Below are 26,425 nucleotides of genomic sequence, written 5' to 3'. Positions count from 1 at the left end.
TGTGAAAAACACAATGTCTTAGCTAATTTTGTCTCCCCCAGGTCACTGCATAAAGCCATTCCTATCTAAACTTAAGAGCCTTCAGGCAATCTTCCATCCCTCATGAGGTCATTTTTATTTTCCCACTCAGTTTTCTGGTGGTTTCAACAAGAACAGCTGAAAAATGTGAGCAGAGTTTTAATACGCATTCCTGCCTGCAGGTCTTTCCTCTGAGTTTTTGCTTCTCTCCTCACTATATACACAGAATTTTTTATTTATTTATTTATTTGAGAGTGACAGACACAGAGAGAAAGACAGATAGAGGGAGAGAGAGAGAATGGGCGCGCCAGGGCTTCCAGCCTCTGCAAACGAACTCCAGACGCGTGCGCCCCCTTGTGCATGTGGCTAACGTGGGACCTGGGGAACCGAGCCTCGAACCGGGGTCCTTAGGCTTCACAGGCAAGCGCTTAACCACTAAGCCATCTCTCCAGCCCTATACACAGAATTTAAAGCCGGGCATGGTGGCGCACGCCTTTAATCCCAGGATTTGGGAGGCAGGGGTGGGAGGGTTGCCATGAGCTCAAAGCCAGTCTGGGAATACACAGCAAGTGTCCAGGTTAGTCTGGGCTAGAGTTAGACCCTGGCCTTGAAAAAAAAAAAAAAAAGAATAAAAGAATAAGAAGAATTTAGGCACTATCAGGGGCCAATCCACTATAGACACACACCAAAACACCTGGATTTCAGCTGAACAAGAAGTTTGACAGTATGGATTTCGGCGGTACAGCCATAGGTGGTACATGGCAGACACTGTGTGCGGACGTGCTATGGTTTCAAACCCGAACTTGAAGCGCTGTGTTCCTTCCCTGCAGCCCCAGCCTATCTGACAGAGCTCCACCCTTTCTCTGATCCCCTAGTCTTAAATTTCAAAACAAAGTGAATGGGGCACTTAATGTGATCCATTTCCATATCTAGATCATACGTCAGCTCCGTATCACCTAGAGCTGCGTCATCTAAATCTATACCATCTGTACTTACAACTTACCTCCACGTCATCTCCATCTACCTCCATTCATCTATGCCTATACCATCTATACCTATAGCCATATCACCTATATATCACATACAGCTCTACCTAGTCCTGTATAATTCGTGTGTACCACCCCAGAGGATTTTCTTGGTCACAGGATGCATTTGTGCAACCCAACAAAGTGGTAGCCCTTCACCCAGGGAATGGCCCCCAAAGTAGGGCAAGCTGCCTGGGGCCCGAGGCTGAGAAGGTGCCTTGGGGAGCTACCATGGGGAGGGAAGCCCTACAAGGGAATGTGGATGAAGGGCTGGAAGGGAAGGGGAGTAAGGAAACCAGGCAGAACAGCATGCAAAAGTGAGTCGCACGGAATCCTCCACACCTGCTTGTGGGGAGCTGTGATTTTTTGCTAAAGGCGATTTTGGAATCCTTTGCGGGGGAGGGGGGGGGCTTGTGAATAGATAAAGGGATGACTATACTTTCATTTACTCAAAATAGCTCCAAATGACTCAATCAGAGCTGGAGACAGGATAATAAAGCTCACAGTGCCAATAAGATGGAACCAAGCCATTGTACGTGAGAAATGCACGTATTCTGAGCCTGAAACCCCCATGTACACTCACCTCCTTGAAGGGGCGAATACAGTCTACCCTTCATATCCGCAGGATCCATATCCAAGAACTCAACCAAGTCAGACTAAAACTATTCAGGAAAAAAAAATATACCTGAACAGACTTCTTCTGCTCAGTATTCTCTAAACAATATGGTATGACTATTTAAACAGTGCGTGTATCGTGTTAGGCAGTATAAGAGGCTTAAAAATGCACGAGGGTACTTACACAAAGGTTCTATGCAAATTCTATACCATTTTATATTAAGGGCTGCAGCGCCATAGATTTTGGTGTCCAGCTGGAACTGATGGCCTCCGGCGCTGGGGGACGGCTACACTATGATTCACTCAACCCAGTCTGTGGCACGGCACCAGCGCACACACGGGTTAAAACGAAGGTCAAAGCAAGGTGAGCAAAGCACTCTCCTTAGAGCTCCATTGGAAGCAGAAATGACAGAGAAACCGTCCACAGCAGCCCCTCCGGGACTGCTCCCCAGAGCTTCAGGGGACTCTGCATCGCCTCGCACGGAGCTGAGCGATCAGCTAGAAGGGGGTGTGCTCACGTCTGCCACGGGAATATGGAAAGGGTTAGACCGGGGTCACTGAGGCTCTCACTCCAAAGTGACCTAGCTCATGTCACTTCAGGAACTGCATCTTACATGGTATCATTGTTTGCTATTTGAGGGTTTAAAAATGAGTCCTGTACTACACTGAACAGTTCATGTGTGGCTTACTCTATTCCGTCTCTTCAGCAAGCCTCCCATGAAGGTGTTTTGACCAGAGAAAAATGAAATTTGCAGAAGTAAAATAACTTGCTCAAAACATAGTGTGTCAGCCGGGAATGGTGGTGCACGCTTTTAATCCCAGCACTTGGAAGGCAGGGGTAGGAGGATCACCACGTGTTTAACACCAGCCTGTGACCACATAGTGAATGCCATGTCAGCCTGGGCTACAGAAAGACCCTACCTCAAACCCCACTCCTCAAAAAAAAAAAAAAAAAAAAAAAAACCAAAGTGTGTCTAGGAATTTTAACCCATATTCATAAATAGTTTTGTTAGTTGGTCCCCTAAAGAATGGTTAACATTTTTAAGTGTTTATGCCTATAGACGTAAGCTGTAAGGAACTAGAAGGTTAGTGTATGTACGTGACTTATCCATCACGGGATTCCATTCTGTTAGGGACAAAAGTCATTGATCGGGAATATTGTTCCAGAGCAGGGGAAGGAGGCAAATGGCAAGTTTCACCATAGATGTATTTATGGTAAATAAATTTGGTAGAATTAGGATAACAAATATGACTAGTAAAATTTGGATAACAAATACTAAACATTTCTTCCCTTTCTGTGAGTTAAAGCCTGCAAATTCTTTGAAATATTCCCAAGGAATAGTCCCCTCAAACTCACACCACTCAAGTAATAGGACGTGGTGGGAAAAAGGCACTGCCAGTCTGGCCCTGGGTGAGGAACAGGCAATTTACACTTCCCAACCCTCAGTCCCCATTCACAAGAGCTGGTGTTGTATCCCATATCCCATTTATAAAGGGCAAAGTCATGTGCAATAACAATGATTAATAGATATGTAAAAATATAAAGGATAGAACAGTTTGAAAAACATTTCAAAATGGCTTTCAATGGGCTGGAGGAATAGCTTAGCGGTTAAGGCGTTTGCCACAAAACCAAAGGACCCTGGTTCAGTTCCCCAGGATCCATGTTAGCCTGATGCACAAGAGGGTGTATGCAACTGGAGTTCATTTGCAGTGGCTGGGGGTCCTGGCATGCTCATTCTCTCTCCCCCCCCCCCTCTCTCTCTCTATCTGTCTCTCTTTCCCCCCCCTTCCCTCTTTCTCTGTCAAATAAATTAATAAGATTAAAATATTAAAAAATGGCTTTTAAACTGCTCAGATGTCACTGGGACGAGCTTCCCTAAGAAAAAAGCAACACAGAAACTATATAGCACATGCTTGGGGCTGGAGAGATGGCTCAGTACTTAAAGGAGCTTGTATGGCAGCCTGAGGTCCAACTCCGCAGTACCCACATAAAGCCAGACGCACAAAGTGGCTCATGTAGGTGGAGTTCGTGCAGAATGGTGGGAGGCCCTTGCTGCACCCGTGTACTCCCTCTCCCTCTCTCCCCCTCTCTCTTTCTCCTCATATTTTAAAAAGGAACTACAGGGGCTGAGGAGATAGCTTAGCGGACAAAGGCACTTGCCACCAAAGCCTGCCGTCCTGGGCTTGATTTCTCAGTGTCCATATAAAGCCAGATGCACCAAGTGGCACACGTGTCTGGAGTTCATTGGCAGTGATAAGAGGCCCTGGAGTGCCCATGTTGTGCTCTCTCTCTCTCTTCTCCTTGCGAATAAACAAAATGTTTTCAAAAAGAAACTATATATACCATATGCTTATTGTAACCTGGCCAAGAAAATATCCCAAAAGACAATGTATGGCTGTATATTTAGGGTACTAAGATTACAGTTGATCTTTTCTGCTGTATTCTTTTTTCCTGATACTACTTTTATGAATAGCTATAATATCCTCTAACAGGAAAACTGTTCACTGAGAAGTTTCTTTTAAAATATATAAATGATGTAACCTAGACGTGGTGGCGCACGCCTTTAATCCCAGCACTTGGGAGGCAGAGGTAGGAGGATTGCCATGAGATCGAGGGCACCCTGAGAATACAGAGTGAATTCCAGTTCAGCTTGGGCTAGAGTGAAACCCTACCTCGAAAACCCCAAAATAAATAAATAAATAAATAAATAATAAAACATATAAATGGGCTGGGCACGGTGACACATGCCTTTAATCCCAGAACTCAGGAGGGGGAGGCAGGAGGATTGCCATGAGTTCAAGGTCACCCTGAGACTACAGAGTGAATTCCAGGTCAGCCTGGGCTAGAGTAAGACCCTACCTTGAAAAACCAAAAAAAAAAATTAGAAATTAAAAAAATGTATACACACACGCATATGTCTATAAACGGTAGTGAGGCTGGCCTTTTAGACAAAGATCTGTGTCCCCAAACTCCTGCGGGACCAAGATTTGCACAGCGTGAAAAGAAGAGAGACAATCAAATGGATCGAGACGATAAAGCGGCAAGAGACAGGAAGTAAGGGGTGACCCATACCACAAAGCTCTTGCAGTGTCAGTCACCAGGGACAGACCTGACCCGAGGCCACCACACTGCGTCTCCAGCCCTGTTTGGTACTGTAAGCCTAACAGCCTTGCACCACATTTCATGGATGGCAGCAAAGAGTTCATCGGTCTGGGCTTATACACCAGGCATCAGCTCCACCGCGGGCCTGAATGCCAGAAGGCTGATGGGGAGCCGAAGGCTCAGTCGTGGCGAATGAGGTGTCGCTACAAAACAGCCTCCTGTGCCACAAGGACAGGCTGTATTGTCCAACGTGCTCCTGGTCAGGCTCAAATATTTGCCCAGCTGGGTCAAAGTAGGATTTCAAAAGTGATAAACCTTTCCCAGGTCTGATAGACACGTTCCGTGATTGCCTGGGAGAATGGGAGGAAAGAAATCATTAATTCATTCAGCCAAACTTAAAATGTCTACGATGGCTTTGGGATCGATCAGAGAAGCTCAACATTGTTAGAACTACATTCGGACCCTCGCCTTGGCCCCCAACCATTGTCTTACTGGAACTGCCAGCGATGAAAGCCAGCAGCGGGAATGCTCTTTCCAACTTTACTTTCGGTGACGTCATGAGGGAGGGTGTGCGTATTTACACCACAGGGAGCCAAACACCAAAGACCGGTGACTCCTTCCCCAGGCAGCAGGCTGCTAGCCAGAGCCACCCCTACCAAGCCCCAAAGGGGTGGGTGAGGGGCAGCTCCTCCACACCCCCACTTACCTCCAGCCAGGTAACAACCCCTTCACTGTGAACCTTTCCTTTACCGCTCAGCGCCCACTTCCAAATCACAGGCAGCCTGAGGCTTTTTCCAGAATGGCAAAGCTGACAGCCACTTGCTCATAGGCCTGCACCTCAAAGGTCGAGGCTCACCAACCTAGGGCTGGGCACTCGGTCAGATTTCTATGAAAGGTGTTCCTTTTCTTCACCTTATATTCTAAAGAAACAGTATTATCAATAGGTAGGCCTTCTAAGAGCATACGTGTACTGCCAATGTGAATCACTGGAACACCTGGATTCAAGAGTGTATTCCAACCAATTTCTTTTATGGCACAAGATTCAGTGCAATTATCAATATTTCCACATACTAAATTGTCCATTCTATTTTCAAAGCGCTTTGGCTCTCATAGATGCAATATCCTTCAAATACAAGAAACAAATGCAAATTAAGCCACCCTAATCTGAAGAACCCAAATCTGGACTACACAAAACCTGAAACTTTTTTTTGTTGTTCTGTTTTGTTTTTCAAGGTAGGGTCACACTCTAGCCTAGGCTGGCCTGGAATTCACTACATAGTCAGGCTGGCCTTGAACTCACAGCAGTCCTCCTACCTCTGCTTCCCAAGTGCTGGCATTAAACGTGTGTGCCACCACGCCCGGCTCCCATAAAACCTGAAACTTTGGGTTTGGCTAAAATGATGGCTAAAAAGATGTCACAAGTGAAAGCTTTCATTTATGTATGTATTTATTTATTTATTTTCAGTTGGATTTTTTTCTTTATTATCAGATATGGACATATTTTGTATGCAAGCAACATATGTTAGTACCATCCTTTCCCTCCTCCCTGCCCCTTTTCTGAAGAGGCCTTCCTCACTGGGGATGCAGGTCAACCCCATGGGGATTGTGGGTCATGCATTGTGGGGGCAGCAGCTAGTTAAGGGAGAGAGGCAATGTCTCTGTGCAAAATGTCCCAACTTGTGGCTCTTGTGCAAAATTCCCTGAGCCATGCTGGGAGCATTTTTTTCAGCAATGGGCACTTAGGAGCATCTAGATCTCTGCATTGGTAGGTGCTGAGTGTCCTCAGTATCTTTCTCCATCACCCTTGTGCTGATGTCAGCTTAACAGAGAGAGCAGCACTCTTGCTCATTTTCCCAGTTCCTCTGTGGTTTCAGCTGGGGCCGGGGTGGAGTGCGCTGGGTCGTTAATCTCAAGTCCGGTTCCCATTCCTGACCACAGCGCCTGCCCACACACGGAAACTGGGAGGAGGTGGGAGCGTGTTTATTTATTTATTTATTTGAGAGAGAGAGAGAGAGAGAGAATGGGTGCACCAGGGCCTTTAGCGATTGCAAATGACCTCCAGACACATGGGCCACCTTGTACATCTGGCTTACATAGGTCCTGGGAAATTGAACCTGGGTTTTCTGGCTTTGTAGGCAAGCGCCTTAATCACTAAGCCATCCTTCCAGCCCACAAGTGAAAGCTTTTGTTCATAACTTCATGTGACTAGTCAGGCATAATGCAGGCATACTATGTTCTATAAAATTAAATTGCAGGATATACGACACATATGAAACCTACGTGAATTGCATGTCTGGATGTGAGTCCTACTCTCAAGCTTCTTTACTATGTATGGGAAGGCATGACAATGTCTGGAGAGGGGGGATGAAAAAACCCAGAGAGCTAACTTCTGATGCAAGCCTTTAGATCGCAGATCCCCAACCGGAGAGTGGTGGCCTCAAGGAGACATGAAAGCAGAGGCTACTGTCGTAATTTTAGAGGCTTAGTGGCCTTTTAAAGAAAGTGCTTAACTTTTTTATTTATTTGAGAGACAAAGAAAGAGAATGGGCACGCCAGGGCCTCCAGCCACTGCAAATAAGCTCTAGACGCATGCGCCATCTTGTGCATCTGACTTACGTGTGTACTGGGGAATCAAACCTGGGTCCTTTGGCTTTGCTGGCAAGTGCTTTAACCACTAAGCCATCTCTCAAGCCATCAGCGGCCTTTCAAACAAAACTTATCAGCCTCTCCTACAGGAGCAGTGGGGTAACAATGGAGTCCTCAGCTGCTACATTTTACTTTGCTCCCCACCCGCTGTCCCAGGCCAGGTCTTCCCTCACATTGACATTTTAAGCTAGCTCTTTAACCTTGAGGTCAGTAGCCCTTTCATTTGCTGACTGATTTACCCCGCGTCTGTCTCTTCACCCAGGCTGTTGCTCTATGCCAGCTGGGGTTTCACCCACTAACCCATCACCTGGTTGACACTCAAAGCTCAGCAAATCCTTGAGCGAACCTATGCATATGCGAACATTGTCCCACACTGTCAGCGCGCTTTCATGACAAGACACCTTCGTGCCTGGGGTCCATCTCCCTCCACGACAGCTGGAACAGGGGATGGCCTGCCCACCCCCGAGGCTTGCTGGGCTTCTCCAGGGCAGGAAGCGAATGAGGCTGGATAAGGAGCCATGGGAGACTCAGGGACGGCCAGGACAGGGGTACGGTGGTTCCCATGGTGCCTCATCCAGTCTGTTTCTGGGTTTTTCCTCTGTCTTTGGCATCCGATGTTTCCTGCTTGGAGCTCTGCCTTCCTGAACCTGCCTCATGAGGGCTTTGCTGCTGTTTCTGCGCAGCCCTGGGCCTTGAAAGCGGCAGGGGCCTTACAAAGCCTGTTCTTCCCGGGTAAAAGACACACAGCGAGGAAGTGATAGTCCCTCCCCTGCTTGTCCCGGCTCCCGGGAAGTCACATGCACCATCTTCCACATGGTGAACGTAAAACAGTGCCTCAGAGACACTGGATCATGAATGAGCCAAGCCCAGGGCACCTGGGATGCCCAACAGGCACACCCAGTACAAGGGAGGCGTCTCTACCATGCCTCCCGTTTTCAAAGCCCAAACTCCAATTTAGCTCCCTGGCAGTTACAGAACGATCTTGGACCTCAAATTCCAAAAAGAGACTCAAGTAACATAATCAGCCTTGATGCGAGGCTCGGTCAGTAACTCCTGCAATCAGCTGTCAGCAGACTCGGGTTTAGAACAGTCCTTTCTCTTTTACACCCCGCACCGAAGGACTTGCCCAAAGGCACTGAATCTCAAATTCAGCAGAAGGAAAATTCTCTCAACTGTAAATATTTTATCTTAGCCCTAAACTTTCCCCCTTTCTGCAGAGGTATGATGTAAAAGCAAGGACGAAAAACCACTGTTAGCAGCTAAAATTCCTATCACCAGAGTTCAAAATGTGAGGCAGGAGTATGTTACCTCACAGAACCAACACGGAGTTTCTCCCTTGCAATCCATGCATTACAGTCCTTGAAAATAATAATTATCATGTCTGCAAATAATAAATTTATCTATGTGTATATACACATATTCTCCTTTTACTGTTTATTCTTTTTAACTAGTGAAACATATGGAGAAAGGTTGTTTGTTCAGTTCTTATCAGGAACAGTACAAGGTGTTTCTTATCAATAATTAGTTACTATTTAATTTTGATAATGTTTTTCATCAAAGCCACTCGTTCCTCCCTTAATTACAGTGCAGTCAGGCCCAGGAGACATGCATTGTAGGTGTAAGATGGTTTATACATGCATTCCACTTGATATATGTTTGCTAAAAATATCTGCTCTGTGCAAAGGTCTATTCAGAGAGCTTACAGGAATGCCTGTGTCCAGAAGTCTTGCTTTCAGAAATGTAAGATGTCTAGGAGAAGGCCGGAACGACACCCATGGATCAATCTTTCAAGCCAAGCTAAAAGTCAAATTTCTCAGAAAACACTTCTTAGCTAGTTGGCTTATCATATGTGGCCTAGGACACTATTGTGAAGGTCATCTTGAAGTGCTTTATTAGTCTCATTTTATGTAGAAAGTTACTTAATATAGTATCAACTTAATGTTTCATTTGGTTTGATGGAGAGGAATTTGGGAGAAAATAAAGACTAGAAAAGTACAGAGAGAGGAGAGAGGCAGCTTTGAAGGACACACACCCCATACCATATGGACATGGCTCACAGAAGGAGATGTTGGGGTCCTTGTTCCTAGTTGCCAAGTGCGTGCTTTCTTTAGTCATAAAATGATCAAAGACCTCTTTCTTGTTAATGATTCTCCTTCTGCTTCTCCATACTCAAATCTAAACGACAATTAGAATTCCAGTGTGCCTGCCCAACAGATTCATGCAGTTTTTCATCCAATATGGAGAGGAAATGGAGGCCTTCTATGTGGACAGAGAACAAATCAGTAGCCTACACCTTTTTGCCTCTTAATACCTCCCTCCTTAGAGTTAAAAAAACAGCGAAAACATTGATAGAGCCAGGTGTGGTGGCGCACACCTTTAATCCGAGCACTTGGGAGGCAGAGATAGGAGGATCAGTGTGAGTTTGAGGCCATCCTGAGATTACAAAGTTAATTCCAGGTCAGCCTGAGCCAGAGTGAGACCCTACCTCGGGGAGGGGAGAAAAAAAAAAAAAAAAAAAAACCACCACCAACAACAACAAAAAACCACATTGATAAAACTACTGAACTGCACAGGGAAGGGAGCCTCTGATTTCAAAGAATAGTTCTTAAACTATGGTTTAAAAAGTTATGAAATAAATAGCCTGAGACACCATATTTCCCCCATTCCTGCAGAGACTGACTGAAGTCTGTTGGTCCCCACGATGTATACCAAGAGCCCACCAAAAACGCTCTGCAGAATTGAGGTGGGGGAGAAAGGGACCTATGTGTGCAATGTTTTTATTTAAAAATACAACAAATAAACCAATATATCTATTAAAAAGTTATAAAATATCAAAAATGATACATTAGCAGTAGTCTTTAACTCTTAGGGTTAGGATTAGATTAGCAAAGAAAGGCAAACATTTCAAATTCGTCATTAGCTAGATTTCAATGTTTTGATCCCAAGTTAAAAAAGAAATATTAAAAACTTCAAGCAGACTACTTTTTGTATGGGAAAATTATTTTTAAAAATACCAGATTATCACGGGGCATGGTGGCGCACACCTTTAATCCCGGCACTCGGGAGGCAGAGATAGGAGGATCGTTGTGAGTTCAAGGCCACCCTGAGACTACACAATGAATTTCAGGTCAGCCTGGGCTATAGCAAGAGCCTACCAAAAAAAAACAAACAAAACAACAACAACAAAACTCCAGACTACCATTTCCCCTTAATTCTTGTGGTGGTGGAACACACAGCATATATTTCTAAGAGTATATTGTTTATATTCTCTCTCCAATCAGCTCATGTCAATGAAAATTCAGTTTCCTGGAATTAAGGAATAACACTTAGGCATCATATTTTCAAGAAGACCCACTAACAACCAAGACAGGCCCTAGGAAAGGAATATCTCAGGGTTACCTTTTGCCTGGGGCGCAGTCCTCTCCTTCAGGCATTTCTCCCCCTGCAGAGCAGCTCCAGGGCAGCGGGCTGTCTCCTGCTGCTCTTGGCTAAGAAGGCTGATTAGAACCTTCCACAGTCACACACAGACTGTCAGAAAAGGGAAACCCCAATGGGGAAATTCTTTCCTTTTTGGAGAAAAGCACTCCTCTCCTATTCAGAAAGTTGCTGTTTACAAACTTCCCAAGCGCCTGCCTCTCGCCTTGAATGAAGCAAGGCGCTGGACTATTAATGACACCCCTTTCTAAAAATACCCAGGTCACCTCTTACTCCCAGCACGGTGACAGGCAGCTGGGAGGGCATTGTGCCCAGCTGCCCAGCATTTTCCCCTGAGTCCTGTGAAAAGGCGTCACCGCCTCGAGGGGGTGATTTCACCAAGCCAGGCTGCCCGTTCTCTTTCCTTCCTTCCTTTCTTTCTTACTTTCTTTCTTTCCTCCCCCTGGCATGGCCAGGCACCCACCCAAAGATGGGAGTGGCCGCCGCAAGGGAAAGGTTGAAACCTCACCCAGGCTGTGGGATCTCCTCCTTCCAGTCACTGGAGGGAGCTGGAGAGCAGAGAGCAAAATGGGCTGTCCCTGCAAGGGAGGGGGAGGTTGGTTTGTTTGCATAATGCCTGATCACTCTGAAAAAGAAAAAGAAAAAGAAAAAGAAAAAGAAAAAGAAAAAGAAAAAGAAAAAGAAAAAGAAAAAGAAAAAGAAAAAGAAAAAGAAAAAACAGTCCCTCACTCAAAAGGGGAAAAGGCAAAGTCCATGGAGTGATCTTCCTTTATGAGAAAATCTCTGTGGCTCATGAAGGGTTCTCAATCCCAGGAGGCATGCGCATGAATGCAGGTTGATGTGTCTCTGCAGTCAAAGAGCTTCTCCCTCCCCTTCCCACAGCCTCCTCTGGAGCAAGATGGTGCTGGGCCAGCATGGCCTTATATACTTTGCTTCCAAAAGGCCAGGAGAAATATTATTGAGATTCGTTGAATAATATTTGCAGAAAGCTCTGGATAAAAATCTAAAAGCTTTTTAATTTTTTTCTTTCTTTATTTATTCATTTATATATATATATATTTATTTATTTATTTTGAGGTAAGGTCTCTCTCTATCTCAGGCTGACCTGGAATTCACTATGTAGTCTGTGGCCTCGAACTCACAGGGATCCTCATATCTCTGCCTCCCAAGTGTTGAGATTAAAGGTATTTGTGACCATGCCCAGCTAAAAGCATTTTTTTTTCCTAACTGTCATCATCAGGACAAGTTGAATAATATTTGCAGAAAGCTCTAGATAAAAATCTAAAAGTTTTTATTTTTTTTTCTTTCTTTTATTATTTGTTTGTTTGTTTTTGAGGTAAGGTCTCTATCTCAGGCTGACCTGGAACTATGTAGTCTGAGGCTGGCCTCAAATTTACAGGGATCCTCCTACCTCTGCCTCCCAATTGTTGGCATTAAAGGTATGGGTGACCATGCCCAACTAAAAGCATTTTTTTTTTCTATCTGGGATCATCAGGAGAAGGCATAGGACAAGAAATGATATACAGGGCTGGAGAGAGGGATCAGCGGTTAAGGTGCTTGCTTGCAAATCCTAATGGTCTGCGTTCAATTTCCCAATACCCATGTAAAGTCAGGTGCACAAAGTGGTATGTGTATCTGGATGTGCCCATTATCTCCTTCTCTCTCCCTCTCCCTCTCTTCTTATAAATATATAAATATAAAATAGGGCTGGAAAGATGGTTTAGCAGTAAAGCACTTGCCTATGAAGCCTAAGGATCCCGGTTCGAGGCTCGATTTCCCAGTACCCACGTAAGCCAGGTGCACAAGGTGATGCATGCATCTGGAGTTCATTTGCAGTGGCTGGAGGCCCTGATGCGCCCATTCTCTCTCTACCTCTTACTCTCTCTGTCTGTTGCTCTCAAATAAATAAAAACAACAAAAAATTACAAAATATACATTTTTTGTTTAATATGTATACTCCACTAATCGTGGCATTATTTTATATGTTCCCCTTTAAAAAATGCTTTTCCAGAACAGTAAGGAATTTCACATGGTGTTGGCTATTCTGTGACACTATTTATGCCATCATTAAGAGCAGTTCTTTACATGACTTAGCATTTCACAGTAAACCTGTCGCCTGAGACGCCTCGGAGCATGGGGTTAACAGGTGTGAGTCAACACGCAGCCCTGCAGACTGGAGGGGGCCGAGCCTCTTGGAGCCACAGGGTTTGAAGACCCGAGAAGCTGAAATGCTACGAACAGTATCCATAACCTTTCAGCGCCTCAACTTTTGGCAACACACAAGACTAATTCTACTGTCTGACTTTCGTTTCTGACCAGCCTAGTGCCTTGGCTTGAGAAGGAGCCAGGTAGCTTTGTTAGGCAAATTCGAGAACAAAAGCCAGAGCACAGGGCTGGAGAGATGGCTTAGTGGTTAAGCGCTTGCCTGTGAAGCCCAAGGACCCCAGTTCAAGGCTCGATTAGGACCCACGTTAGCCAGATGCACAAGGGAGCGCATGAATCTGGAGTTCATTTGCAGGGGCTGGAGACCCTGGCGCGCCCATTCTCTCCCTCCCTCTCTCTCTCTCTGCCTTTCTCTCTATCTGTCGCTCTCAAATTAAAAAAAAAACCAAAAAAACAGAAACAAAACCCAGAGCACAGCTCCATGACTGAGAGCGATTCACCTGGGTCCATCCATGTCACTGCCTCACCTTGATGTCACCTACCGCCGGGTGTCCTGCTGAAGACCTAGGGAACTATGGCTTTCCTCAGTGCTGTTGACATGAAAATCCACTGGACGAATGCAATTTATAAGTCCTGAGACCCTATAAAGCTATCACGAAGCTTTTCAGATGATGAAACCACAGCCCAGCGAAGTGAGGCGACCCCCGCCAGTGACAGCCAGCGGCCTTCCAGACTGTCCCTTGGCTGGGTGCCCTTCCCCGCTCTAGCAGAACCTGCACTTTCTGCCAACATCTCACGTTTTTGGCATTCCCTGAGATTTTCCTGCATGCACGCTCTCCTCAAATTTGTTCACATTTAGCTCTAATGATGCAGCCTAAATGAGATCAGAAATCTTTTCCTTTCAGCTGGGTGTGGTGGCACACGCCTTTCATCCCAGCACTCGGGGAGACAGAGGTATCCAGGTCAGCCTGCGCTAGAGAGAGACCCTACCTCGAAAAACAAAAGCAAAAACAAAATCTTTTACTTTGCAATGTAATCACATGATACGGCCTAAGAGAATCATTTTCACTTCGAAGCTAACCGTCCCATTTCCATGATGTCTCTTTCTTCTCCCCACATCACCTAAGAGTTTATGATGTTTCTATCTTACCACAGCTTTGATTGAAGCTCTGTGTCTTTCTGTCAGAGGTAATAGGACAGACCTTCCTTCTATTGTAGGTTAAAAAACAGTATGAGGGCTGAAGAGATGGCTTAGTGGTTAAGTGCTTGCCTGTGAAGCCTAAGGACCTCGGTTCGAGGCTCGATTCCCCAGGACCCATGTTAGCCAGATGCACAAGGGGAAGCACACGTCTGGAGTTCATTTGCAGTGGCTGGAGGCCCTGGCACACCCATTCTCTCTCTTTCTCTCTCTCCTCTCTGCCTCTTTCTCTCTCTGTCACTCTCAAATAACTAAACAACAAAAAAAAATTTTTTTAATATTAAAAAACAGTATGAGCCACAGGGGACCAAATATTAATGCTATAGAGACAGACTTTCCCCTCATAGCCCTTCCCAACTTTACCTAGATGTTTTCAGGCTATTTTAAGCCACAAATGGCCTTGTGACCAAGTTCTGACTGAGAAGATGTCAGCCAAAGCATTAGGCAGTTCCAGGAACCTTCATTAAAAGCCACCCAGAACATCCCTCCACCTTTCCCACAGTGGACAGAATGCAGACAACTCTGGATAGGATAGGATGTATTTGTGGGAGGGCAAGCAGGACAGAGGCCCCCAAAAGAAGTGTGAAGCTTGACCACACTGGAAGCAGTCAAAGCACCACATTCACTTCTGAAATTTCAGGCGAGAGAGAAATGAGATGTTTGTTTCAGTGCCACTATTATTTTGAAATACCATTACAGCAGTCTCCCGTTACCCAGTTTTAGTTTCAGCTACCCAGGGTCAACCATAGGCTAAAAAAAATGACATGGAAAATTCCAGAAATAAACAACTCATCCAGTTTAATCTTAAATCATCCTGTTCCATCCCACCTCTTGTCGCCCCAAAATGTGAACCATCCGTTCTCCAGAACCAACAGTGTATATGCTATTTGCCTGTTAGCAACTTAATAATCATCTCTCTCCAGAAAGACAGTCAAGCTAATTGTAGGGCTCATTCCAAATTCGAGTGACCATCATGAAACTCAATAATAGCCCCAAAGCACAAAGTCAGTGATTCTGCCAATCCAGAAATGGCAAAAAGAAGCCACGAAGGTACTTCCTTTGAAGTGGAAATGGAAAAGGAAGGAACATCTGTGAAGGCTGCTGTGGTCTACAGAGATTCTGTTGTTGATCCCTTGCTGTGTTTACTTTGTGAATTAACCTGCATCACAGGTGTATGTGGATAACTTTCAAAGCCATAGATATGAGGCCCAGTCCTATTCATGGTTTCAGAATCCCAGCACTCTTAGAGTGCACCCCTCAGACGTGCACCCCTCAGACATGAGGAGACGCTGCCGTACCCAACCCACCTTCACCTTAACTAGTTCCCTAAAAGCATAAGCAACAGCTATGAAAACAAAAGCAAACCATGAAAACAAAAGCAGAAAGTACAGTGTGCTTCCACCTCGGACCCCGCGGCCTAACCACATCAACGTCAGAGTGAGGGGACAGAGCAGATGCCCCTCCAGCTTGCTCCCCACATGAGCCCCGAGACTGGTTCCTGCTGACATGTCTCCTAGCAGAGTCAGTGGATGGTTTCTGTTTGCTTTAAGAACAAACAGGCTAGAGACCACATAGATGGCAAAGGTCACAGTTCCAGCAGAGAGAATGCAGAGAAAAGGCAGTACTTGAGTGAGGACTCTGCTCTCACACTTCAAGGGGCTCCTGCAGAAGGGAGGGTTCAGTTTGCTCTACTGAGCCCCAGGGTGGAATGTTGGAGGAGTGTAACGTGCTGCAAGGTATTCAAGCCCAAAGGGACCTGCTAAAGAACTCTAGAGGAAACCCTGCAGGACCCCTGCTAGCTGGCAGACCCCTGCCCCAAGCCAGGTGCCAGGACCTCCCTCGGACTTCCATAGACAGGCCCGGGAATCCTGTGCACATAGCAGCAGTGGATGACAGTAAATCCTTCTGGTACTTGTGGCAGTTTGCATGCATGTCCCCCATAGACTCAGGTGTTTTATCAACAGTGAGTTTGCAGCTTCAACCCGACTCCTGCTTCAGGGGGCGTGTCACTGGGGGCGGAGGATCCTGGGACCTGGCCCAAAGGTGTGTTTGGGGGTGGATCTGATTCCATCCCAAAGATGTGGAGAGCAGTGTGAGCTTGCGTGGGGGGCTGCTTGCCGCCTTTGGTGTGTGCTGGCTGCTGGCATTCCTCTCTGCTTGGATTTATGAATGGGAGCCAGCTTCTTCTGCCTGGATCTGTAAGCCTGAACTCAATCCCTTCCACCTATAAAACTGTGTTTGCTTGGATGCTCATCCCATCAACATGGAAGCCGTCTAATACAGTCGTCCTGCCCAAACCTCAGCCTGTAAGAAGTCCCCAGAGTCCCTTGGTGATAAAGGTGTCTGTGGGCAGCCTCCGGAGCCTGGGCCACACCTCGGAGGCAGCGCACTGCACAGGTGTGCTCAGGGACTATCTGCCTGGAGACCACTGCCAGGACCGTGAGGACCTCCCGTGACTCAGATATTAGCGTCCCCAAACCCCTGCGCCCACCGCAAGGCTCTCGGCCTCTCCCTTTGGGGCACAATCTGACCCCAGTAACTGGCTTTGCTGACAACGCAGGACCTTATCCATGTAAATAGTGCACACTGACTGCCACTGGTGCTCCAAGGACCGTGTGTGTGTGTGTGTGTGTGTGTGTGTGTGTGTGTGTGCGCGCGCTTGCTTTTCTGACAGGGCCTCATACATCATATGTCTTCATATATCCCAGGCTGGCCTGGACTTCTCTATGTAGCCAAGTGTAACTGGGATGAAGAGCTACTTACTACCCCTGGAAGATGATGGAGTGATTTCTAGATGCTTCAGAAGCCACCTGTGGTGGTTCGATTCAGGTGTTCCCTATAAACTCTGCTATTCTGAATGCTAGGCTCCTAGCTGATGGAGATTTGGGGATTAACGACGCCTGGAGGGAGTGTATTGTTGTTGGGGGCTTATGGGTGTTATAGCCAGTGTCCCCTTGCCAGTGTTCGGCACACTCTCCTGTTGCTGTGATTCATCTGTTGTTGGCCAGGAGGTTGATGCCCACCCTCTGTTCATGCCATCATTTTCTCTGCCATCATGGAGCTTCCCCTCGAGCCTGTTTGGCCAAAATAAACCTGTCTTTGTTTTGTTCCCAGAAGCTTCTCTTGGTTGGGTGATTTCTACCAGCAATGCGAACCTGACTGCAACACCACCTAACAGCCCAAGGTGCATCCCTGAGGAGAAGCAGATTCGCAGTGAGCAAGGAAGGCCTGCTCTCGTTGGACCTGTGCATGGTAGCTGAGTTTGTTAACGCCGAGTGTGGTGACGTCATCAGGGATGCTGCCTCTCTAGATTGACTTCACTGAATGACCGACACTCAGAATGTGGAATAAGTAAACCAAGCCGTCAGTCAACCAGTGGGCGCCAACAGAACCTAGAGCAATCTGAATGATAAAACCAGCACCCCACAGGCTTGCCATCCAACCACACGAAGCGCTTAGCCAGCAACTGAGGTGAGTCTGGTGAGGTGGAAGCACCTGCCAGGCTCACCCAGCAGGAGAGGCACGGCTTCAGGTCAGTCCCCACACTCACTTGCCAAGTCTGTGTCCTGAGCTGCTAGGTGATGCCTCCTATGTGACCCTTGGGGACACAGCTTCTGTTACAGAACAGACTTACTCGGACACTTGTCAAGGAATTGGGAGGCAGAGGGGTCAAGAGACTTATCCCACAGGGGAAATACTGGGTTCAACTTTAAGCAAGACAGCGTGGAGATTTATATAGCCAAGAAGGAAGGTGGATATAGATGGAAAATTACTGAGAGTACTAAAAAGCACGAAATTACTAAAAGGTAGGTCTGAGGTTTGAATGTACTCCCCAGATCTTCATGTGTTTTACAAACCTGGCCCGCAAAGTTGAATGTTGACAGTATTTGGAGAGAGGGCCGGCCCTTGGAGGGATACAAAAAGTAGATTAAGTTGTTGGGATCGAGCCCTCATGGTGACACTAATGACGTTATGAGATCAGCACACTTACTATCTCGCCACATGATGCCCGGCACCGTGTTCTGATGCAGTAAGAAGGCCTTGAACCAGGCGCTGGCCCCATGCTCCTGGGCTGCCTTCTATTACTGTGCACTCAATAAGCCTTGACTCTACTTCTTACCCAATGGTACTCAATTATGGCAGCGTAAAGCAAAGGCCGAAGGATGACTTTTTGCTAAAATGGTATAAAGGATCATTGCTTGGAGAGGATGAGGGGAATGCAGAATTTTTAGTCCCATCTTCAGAGTAGACCAGATATGGAGAATAAAAGTTTCTGCCTAAATGAACTTGACAAGATTCTGGTGAAAATTGGGTTCTTTGAAAAGCAGCTTGGAGGAGCCTGTCCAGAGTCTGGCCAGGGACAGCCTTTGTCATTTTTAATAAAACAACAGGCACATTTTAAAATATCTTTTTCTATTTTTTGGTTTTTCGAGGTAGGGTCTCACTCTAGCTCAGGCTGACCTGGAACTCACTATGTAGTCTCAGGGTGGCTACGAACTCATGGCAATCCTCCTACCTCTGCCTCCCGAGTGTTGGGATTAAAGGCGTGCACCACCACGCCTGGCTTTTAATATCTTATATTAACATTTAGTGCCATAAATGCATAAAATGAACCATCCAGGATGGCAGCCAGTATCCATCTGTGACCCTTGAGGACCCAAGAGCCTAATCTGAATCGAGATGTGCTGTGAGTATCACACACACACAGGACATTTGGGGAAAAGAAAAAGGCGAACATCTCATTAATAATTTTCACAGACAGCATTCTGAAAGGACGTCATGAACACAGCAGTTAAGTAAAACAGTAACAATTACTTTAACCTGTTTGATTATTTATTTAGTTATTTTTGAGGCAGGCTCTCACTCTAGTTCAGGCTGTTCTGGACTTCACTGTGTAGTCTCAGGGTAGCCTTGAACTCATGGTGATCCTCCTACATCTGCCTCCTGAGTGCTGGGATTAAAGGTGTGTGCTACCACGCCCGGCTCTAACCTGTTTTTTATGATTTTTTGAGGTAAGGTCTCACTCTAGTCCAGGCTGACCTGGAATTCACTATGTAGTCTCGGGGTGGCCTCAAACTCATGGCAACCCTGCCTTTGTCTCCCAAGTGCTGGGATTAAAGGCGTGAGCCACCATGAGTGGCTTATCTTTTAGCCTCTTCTGACACATTACTAGACCTGCTGAGCTTCAGTATTTATGGTGAGGTATGCTCTACTGGACAGCACAGCTCAAGTGCTTTAATTCTTTACCTAAATCAGCCCAAACTAGACATAGAGGAAGTTACAGTGAGAGAGCTCAGAGCTAACTGGCTCACACACAGTCTTAACAATTATTTCAGCGATATTTCCAGAATTGTTTTTAATCAGAAGGGACAGAGGTAGAAGTTACAAACGGCAGCAACAGACTAAGAAAAGAGTCCATAGGACATTTGATTCCCTCACTGTCTTGACTCAAGGGTACGAGAATTCCCCTTCCCTGCCTTCCGTAATCCATCACAGCCTTTCAAGGATGCTACACGGAATCCACTTCCCATAAAAATCAGAGCATGTGTTGTACATCACAACAGCGGAATGAGGGACACAGTGACGTCAGACCCGGTGTGGCTCTGGAGCTGAGTGAAAGGCTTTTACTGTTTAGATCTAACCGAACGAAAATCAAAGGATCAGACTTGCACATATACTCGTGGCATAAATGTGCCAGTCAGCGCCGCCAAGCTGCCGGGTAATCTCCAAGAGCACCCCGTGGAAGAGCTGTCTCCTCACTTGTGCTTTGTGGTTGGTGGGGTCATACATATCAAGACCTGCCCTAAGGGGCTGGAGAGATGGCTCAACGGTTAAAGGCACTTGCTTTAAAAGCCTGATGGCCTGGGTTCAAATCCTCAGTACCCATGTAAAGCCAGATGCACAAAGTAGTACATGTATCTGGATTTCATTTGCAGTTGCAAAGAGGCCATGGTGTGCCAATTCTCTCTCTTCTTGCAAATAAATAATAAATAAAATTTTTTAAAAGACTTGCCCTAGATTAATTGCTTACACAACAGAGCAGAGTTGCTTTTCTCTCAAATACAATATTATACCAAACCTTAATGTACAAAAGACACAACAGCCAAACCAAGAAAAGCTCATCAGGCTTAGACGGGGGCAGGGCACTGTAATGTGGCCCTAATCCCCCCAGGTAGCTTGGGGAACCCACGTATCAGACATAAGCGTCAAACAGTGGCGTGGATCACCTGAAGAGCCAGCAGCAAACAGGCAAAACTGGGAAACCTTTTCCTCAGTCTCTTCTCAAAATTAATACCCGACCTAACCCATTTCATCTTTCGGCCTCTGGGGGAAGTACAGCCCCACAGAGAGCTCTGCTCAAAGTTCTTGTTATCCGAGAATGACTGCACGTGAACCACCACGCGTAGCCTCTGAGGCTTCCCACCTCAGCTTTGTTGGCCTTCTAGAACCATCTATGGTCTGGAGGTGTGTGCCAAATTCGTGTACTGGAAGTTTGATCTCCAGTGTAGTGATGCTGAAAGGTGGGACCTAGGGACAGGCGGGTGGGTCGTGAAGGCTGATCCCCCATGAATGAATGAATCTCATCACAGCAGAGGGAGCTGGTTCCCCTTGGGGGGCTAACAGGAAGCGCCCCACCCCGCCTGCTTTCTGTGCCGTGCATGCTCTCTCGCTCGTTCAAATTTTGCCATCTTGTGCAGCAGGACCACCAGACACCGTCCAGAGGCCTTGAACTTCTTACCTGTGGAAGCATGAGCTAAATACAGTCCAGGCTACCACATCATGGCCACGGGAAGAATCACTGAAACAGCCACGAGGGGCCCCCCGTTTCCAGTCTGCCTGGGGCAGTGCATCCCGGGCTATACCCACTGTCCTGAAACAATTGTCACCTTCCACTCTGATCTGTGCCCCTGGCTAGAACATGAGCTGTAAGGTAACCAAATCGTCAGAACTTCTGTTTTCTTCAGCGCGCTGGACTGCCACAGCTCACGGTCTGCTTATTATGGTCTCAGCTGGGCCAACAATGAACTTGGCCACAAGACCATTCAGTTTGGCCAGTGGGTGCCTCCCCACAGCTTCTCTGTCTCGCCTGAGCTATGACTACTGGCTAACCCTGATCTACAGTGAATGTGTTTTCCAGAAAAAGAGATCCTGAAGTGGCATGGTGTAGGAATGGCCTGGGCAGATACACCCGGGGGAATGTCAAAGCCCATCAGGGCAGGATGTGGGCTGGGCTTGCGGAAGAACAGGGGTGAAAATGTAGAAGGAGGCAGAGATGGAAGAGGGGGGGAAGGGATAGCAGGGAGCTGGTGGGATTCCACGGCCTCCTAGGTGGGGAGAACAGGGAGTTTGGAGGAGAGGAGAGGGGGGGCCAAAGAAGGTACTGGGAGGGGATTATGATCAGGATACACTATGTACACATACAAAATTTGTCTATAAAAAGTTGTTAAAATTCAACAGAGCTGTGACCTACGTCAACTTAGGAGGTGGGGATATATTATGTACATATATAAAATTTGTCTATAAAAAGTTGTTAAAATTCAACAGAGTTGTGACCTACGTCTACTTAGGAGGCGGCAGATTTCCTAGTCAGGCAAATTTCTGAATAAAAGGTCACTAATTTATGTCGCTAATTTTTTGCACAGTTATAGTTAGGAGTTAATGGCCATCGAAATCGGTGAAGGGTGGGTCTGCTCCAGGAAGGGTGGTGGGCATCGGCAAGGACTTGGCGAAGAGCAGCCGGGAAGGGAAGGGAAATCAGAGGGCAGGAGGAGAGGGGAAGCGCGCAGAGGGCAGGAGGCAGCCCCGATCCGGCTGGGGCTGGAGGGACAAAGACCACAGGGCTCACAGCTTGTGAGCCCGTCACTCGCCAGCACTGACCGCTTTCCGCTCCGGCCACCATTTCTGAGGCCCGGTTCCTCGCACTACGCTTGGGCTCTGCACACTGCACTGTGACCCCCCTGGCCGGAGGGGGGCGGGGATGCAACTGTTGACCACCAGGAACGAGTTTTATTCCTTCTTCCTCATTGCTTCTCTCCTTTAACCCATGTGCTTCCTTTTTATAAAGGCATATGCCACCAGGCCTGGCTCTTTTTTTTTTTTAAGAGTTCTTTTTATTTATTTATTTAAGACACAGAGAGAAAGCGGGGGAGGGAGGGAGAGAGAGAATGGGTGCGCCAGGGCCTCCAGCCACCGCAAACCAACTCCAGACCCATGCGCCACCATGTGCATCTGGCTTACGCGGGACCTGGGGAATCGAACCTGGAGAACTGAAAGCAGCAATGTGCTTCTTTTATCAATCCAACTCTTTTCTTGTTGTCATCCTGACCCATCTTTCCCCCTATCCACACGCCCTTACTCCTCCCTCAGAAAATAAAAGCACCTGTGAACTTTCCACAGCCGTTCAGACCCTCACGGGGGCTAATTCTCTAGGGGTCAACACACCTAACTAGGCCAGCTCCGAGGGCCACGGCTGTCCCTGAATAGCCTTTCTGCCTGCTTGCTCTAGGGCCGCATGAGTATCTAGAAATTCAGTTCCTTGACAGAGAAGTTTGGATTCCAAGAAATTCAGCCCGAGTAGCCACGTCCGTGAGAGAGCTCTGGCAGGTCTCCCTGGCCTCCCTCAACAAACATAAGGAAATGGAAAGTTCCCAAGGCCAGGAGTGGTGGACACAGAAGTCTTTGTGGGCAGGGAGGCCAGGTGGGACTCAGGGGAGGTGGTGCCCCGTTTAAAACAAACCTCACCTCCTAAATTGAAAAAGCACAGTGTAAGGGGGTAACGGTATCTAATCTTCTGTTTAAAGTGTGTTATGTAAGACTCTGTGACAGGCTAAACTTCCTTATTGCATTTTGCTCATGTCGGTGTTCAATGGTTTTACCCCTTCAACAGCAACTACTAAACTGGTGTGTAGCCACACACTCACAGTCTTCTGTGCAGAAGTCAGGCTACCATGGGCGTTCTCACCTGCTCTGCTGCAATCGTTGGTCATGACGTGGCAGGTGAGGCGACAGAAAGCCACCCTGGCAAGTCCCTCTTTCCTGCACTACCTGGCAAAGCAGGCCTGGGCTGGGTGGACTCCAACCAGTAAGCCCCAGCCTTGGCCAGGGACGAGAGTGTCCTTAGCCACTGAAGGAACTTGCCCTCGGGCCCCTGGGATGTGTAACCTGGCCAACATCCCCCAGCCTCTGGGCCTCTTCAAACAGGAAGCAGCTGCTTTAGGATTTGCTACAAGGAGAGCTGGGGGCCAGGCTGATCTTGATATGTGGGGGAAACACGGCTTTAGCTTAAGAGAACCCCCTCAATGGCTTCCCCTGAAGACCCGACAGCTCCAGTAACGGAGGACTCTGACTGCCTCGTCCTGGTCCCCTCCCAGCGATGCAGGGTCGGGGAGCCAGCATGGCTTGTCACCCCTGGAGGCCACTTCAGCCTCTACATAACGTCACTTGAAGGGATCCGCTCCAAGTGGCTCCATTTCTATCAGGCTACGAACAAAGCCCCTCTCTCAGTCCTTTTCGTGTTGAAATCATTCCTGAGACTGGATACCGTGTAAAGAACCAGCATTTACTTTCTGAGCACCTCACAGTCCACGGAGAAGGATGCTGCGCCTGGAGAGGCCTCGACATAGCACCCCAAAGGGCATGGGGGCAGAGGGAAAGAGTGCATGCAAAATATGGGGGGAACTCATCTTTTTTCTTTCTGAGGCAAGCCCAACAGACTGCCCCCCCCCACTTTACTATGAAAGGGAGAGGGAGACAGGAAGCGAGGGAGAGAAGGAGAGAAAGAGAGAGAATTGGTGTGCCAGGGCCTCCAGCCACTGTAATCAAACTCCAGACACCTGTGCCGCCTTGTGTGCATGAGTGATCTTGCACACGTGGGTCACCTTGTGCGTCTGGCTTACGTGGGACCTGGAGAGTGGAACATGGGTCCTCCGGCTTCATAGGCACCGCTAGACTATATCTCCAACCCGGAACCCGTCTTTGGTTAGGAACCCACTCACTCCCACAGGGACTAACTCACTCATGAGGCAGCGCCTTCATGGCCTGATAACATAGTTTTCTCTTGTTTTTTTTGTTTGTTTGTTTGTTTTTACTTATCATTTGCAAGCAGAGAGAAGAGAGACAGACACAGTGAGAATGGATGTACCAGGGCCTCTAGCCACTGCAAACAAACTCCAGATGCCAGTGCCACATGGTACATTTGGCTTTATGTGGGTGCTGTGGAATTGAACCCAGGTTGTTAGGCTTTGTAGGCAGAAGCCTTAATCACTGAGCTATCTCTCCAACCCTAATTACATCTTTATTTAAAAAAATATATTTATCTGCAAGGAGGGGGAGTTAGTTTACCAGGGTCTCTGGCCACTGCAAACAACTCCAGGCATATGTCACTTTGTGCACCTGGCTTTACATAGGTACTGGGGAATCAAATCTGGGCTATCAAGCTTTGCAAGTGCCTGTAAGTGCCGAGTCATCTCTCCAGCCCCTAATTATCTCTTAAAGGAGTCTCCTCTCAACATTGTTATTTGGGGATTAATTTTCCACACGTGAACTTTGAGGACACATTCAAATCACAGCACCCTTTGATGACTAGGAGGAGTAAACTTTAAAACCAGAATGAAACAGACCCCAAATGTGAATCTTGAGCCCCAGAAGGGATTGGACCCAGGAGGCCATAGTGGCTCTGCTCTCCTGATTTCCTGACCACATAATACCACTTTCGGAGGACTTTCCCAGCATTCAGCACCCTCTCCTGGGAACAAGAAGACTTGTTTGTCATAAACTCTTTATTATGGAATCACTTTGGGTTCGCAAAACAGTTGTAAAGACAGTGCAGAGAACCACCATGTGTACGCATTCAGTTTCCTTCAGGGGCACATCTCACATTGCCATGGGGCACGTCAGAACTCAAAGCCAGCAATGGTACGTCGCCAGGTTCCGTCTGCGTCTTTCAGTAGTTTCAAGGTTTTGTCACTTGAACATGTTTCCCCTACAGGATCCCCATCCAGGGCACCAACTCCACATAGTCTGTTAAGGTTGACAAGAGCTGGTGGTCTTCCTGGGTTTTCATGGCCTTGATAGTTTCAGAATATTCTCTCTCTCTTATATATATATATATATGAGAGAGAGAGAGAATATTCCAAATATATATATAATATATTTATATATATTATATATATATAATATGTATATTATATACATATATAAGTATATAAAGTATAATATAAGTATATAAATATATAAATATATATTTGAGAGAGAGAGCAAATGGGCATGCCAGCCATGGCAAACTCCAGATGCATGCACCCCCTGGTGCAGCTGGCTTACATGTGTCCAACTGGGGTCCTCTGGCTTTAAGGCAAATGCCTTAACTGCTAATCCATCTCTCCAGCCCAGTTTTGGGATATTCCGTAGACAGCCTTCACTTTGGATCTCTGTGGTGTCTTTTGAAGCACCAGGCAGAACTGGCAAGAACACCACGGGGCGGAGCGTCCTCTCTCTCGTGGGGGTTTGTGATGTCTACGTGACTTTCCGCTGATGAAAGTTCACTGGGCCACTTGGTTGCCGGGGTGTTTTAGACACGCCCACGGTGTAGCTGCTATTTTGATCCTTTCCATACTCTATTCTTTGGAAAGAAGTCACTACATCCAATCGACATTCAGAGATAGAAGGACGGGGACACAAGGGACCGAAGTCTCGGCTTCTGAACACGGCAGTGCTGACACACAGCACTTGGGATTCTCCTCCCTCCGTTTCCTTAAGGACTCGTGTGTTTACCTGAAACCCTGGACTCAACTCCAGAGCTACAATATTTATTTCATCGCTACACCGGTTCCGGTCACAAACCTGTTTTTGCCTCCCTGTCTGACAACTCCTCCAAAACCACTTACATGACATACAGAGGCCCCAGCGGCTTCAGCACCATTTGGGGGTGCTTATTTATTTATGACAGAATGAATGGCACCTTGGCATCCTGCCACCGTAAACGAACTTCTGACATATGTGCCACTTTATGCATCTGGCTTACATGGGTGTTGGGGAATTGAACCTGAGTCCTTAGTCTTTGCAGGCAAGTTCCATAACCCCTAAGCCATCTCTCCAGCCCCCCAGCATCACTCTTATTGCTCTTGTCATTGTTCCCCTACACAGGTCCATCTGAGTCCCACCCTCTCCAGCTGAGCTGCGTGTTAAGCCCTGGAAACCAAGTCCCCCCAGAGATGAACCAAGTCC

At 47.0% G+C, this 26,425-nt stretch overlaps 1 protein-coding gene across 2 annotated transcripts in view; it reads right to left on the bottom strand.

Annotated features, from left to right (window-relative positions):
* Nucleotides 1-26,425, bottom strand: part of Retreg1 (reticulophagy regulator 1) — a 154,606-nt gene that overhangs the window by 31,759 nt on the left and 96,422 nt on the right. Inside the window, exon 1 of one of the 2 annotated variants that reach the window (XM_045132933.1) lies at nt 10,807-10,973. The exons of the other annotated variant lie outside the window; for it this stretch is intronic. Within the exon in view, the coding sequence (XP_044988868.1) occupies nt 10,807-10,841 (35 nt within the window). The 5' untranslated portion in view covers nt 10,842-10,973. Of the gene's footprint in view, nt 1-10,806; nt 10,974-26,425 lie in introns of those variants that run through there. 2 annotated transcript variants of the gene reach the window in all.

The sequence above is a fragment of the Jaculus jaculus genome, chromosome 13 (assembly GCF_020740685.1).
Source record: "Jaculus jaculus isolate mJacJac1 chromosome 13, mJacJac1.mat.Y.cur, whole genome shotgun sequence".
NCBI classification, from domain to species: domain Eukaryota; kingdom Metazoa; phylum Chordata; class Mammalia; order Rodentia; family Dipodidae; genus Jaculus; species Jaculus jaculus.
The sequence above is the reverse complement of the archived record's forward strand: the minus strand, read 5'-3'. Positions and strand labels throughout refer to the sequence as shown.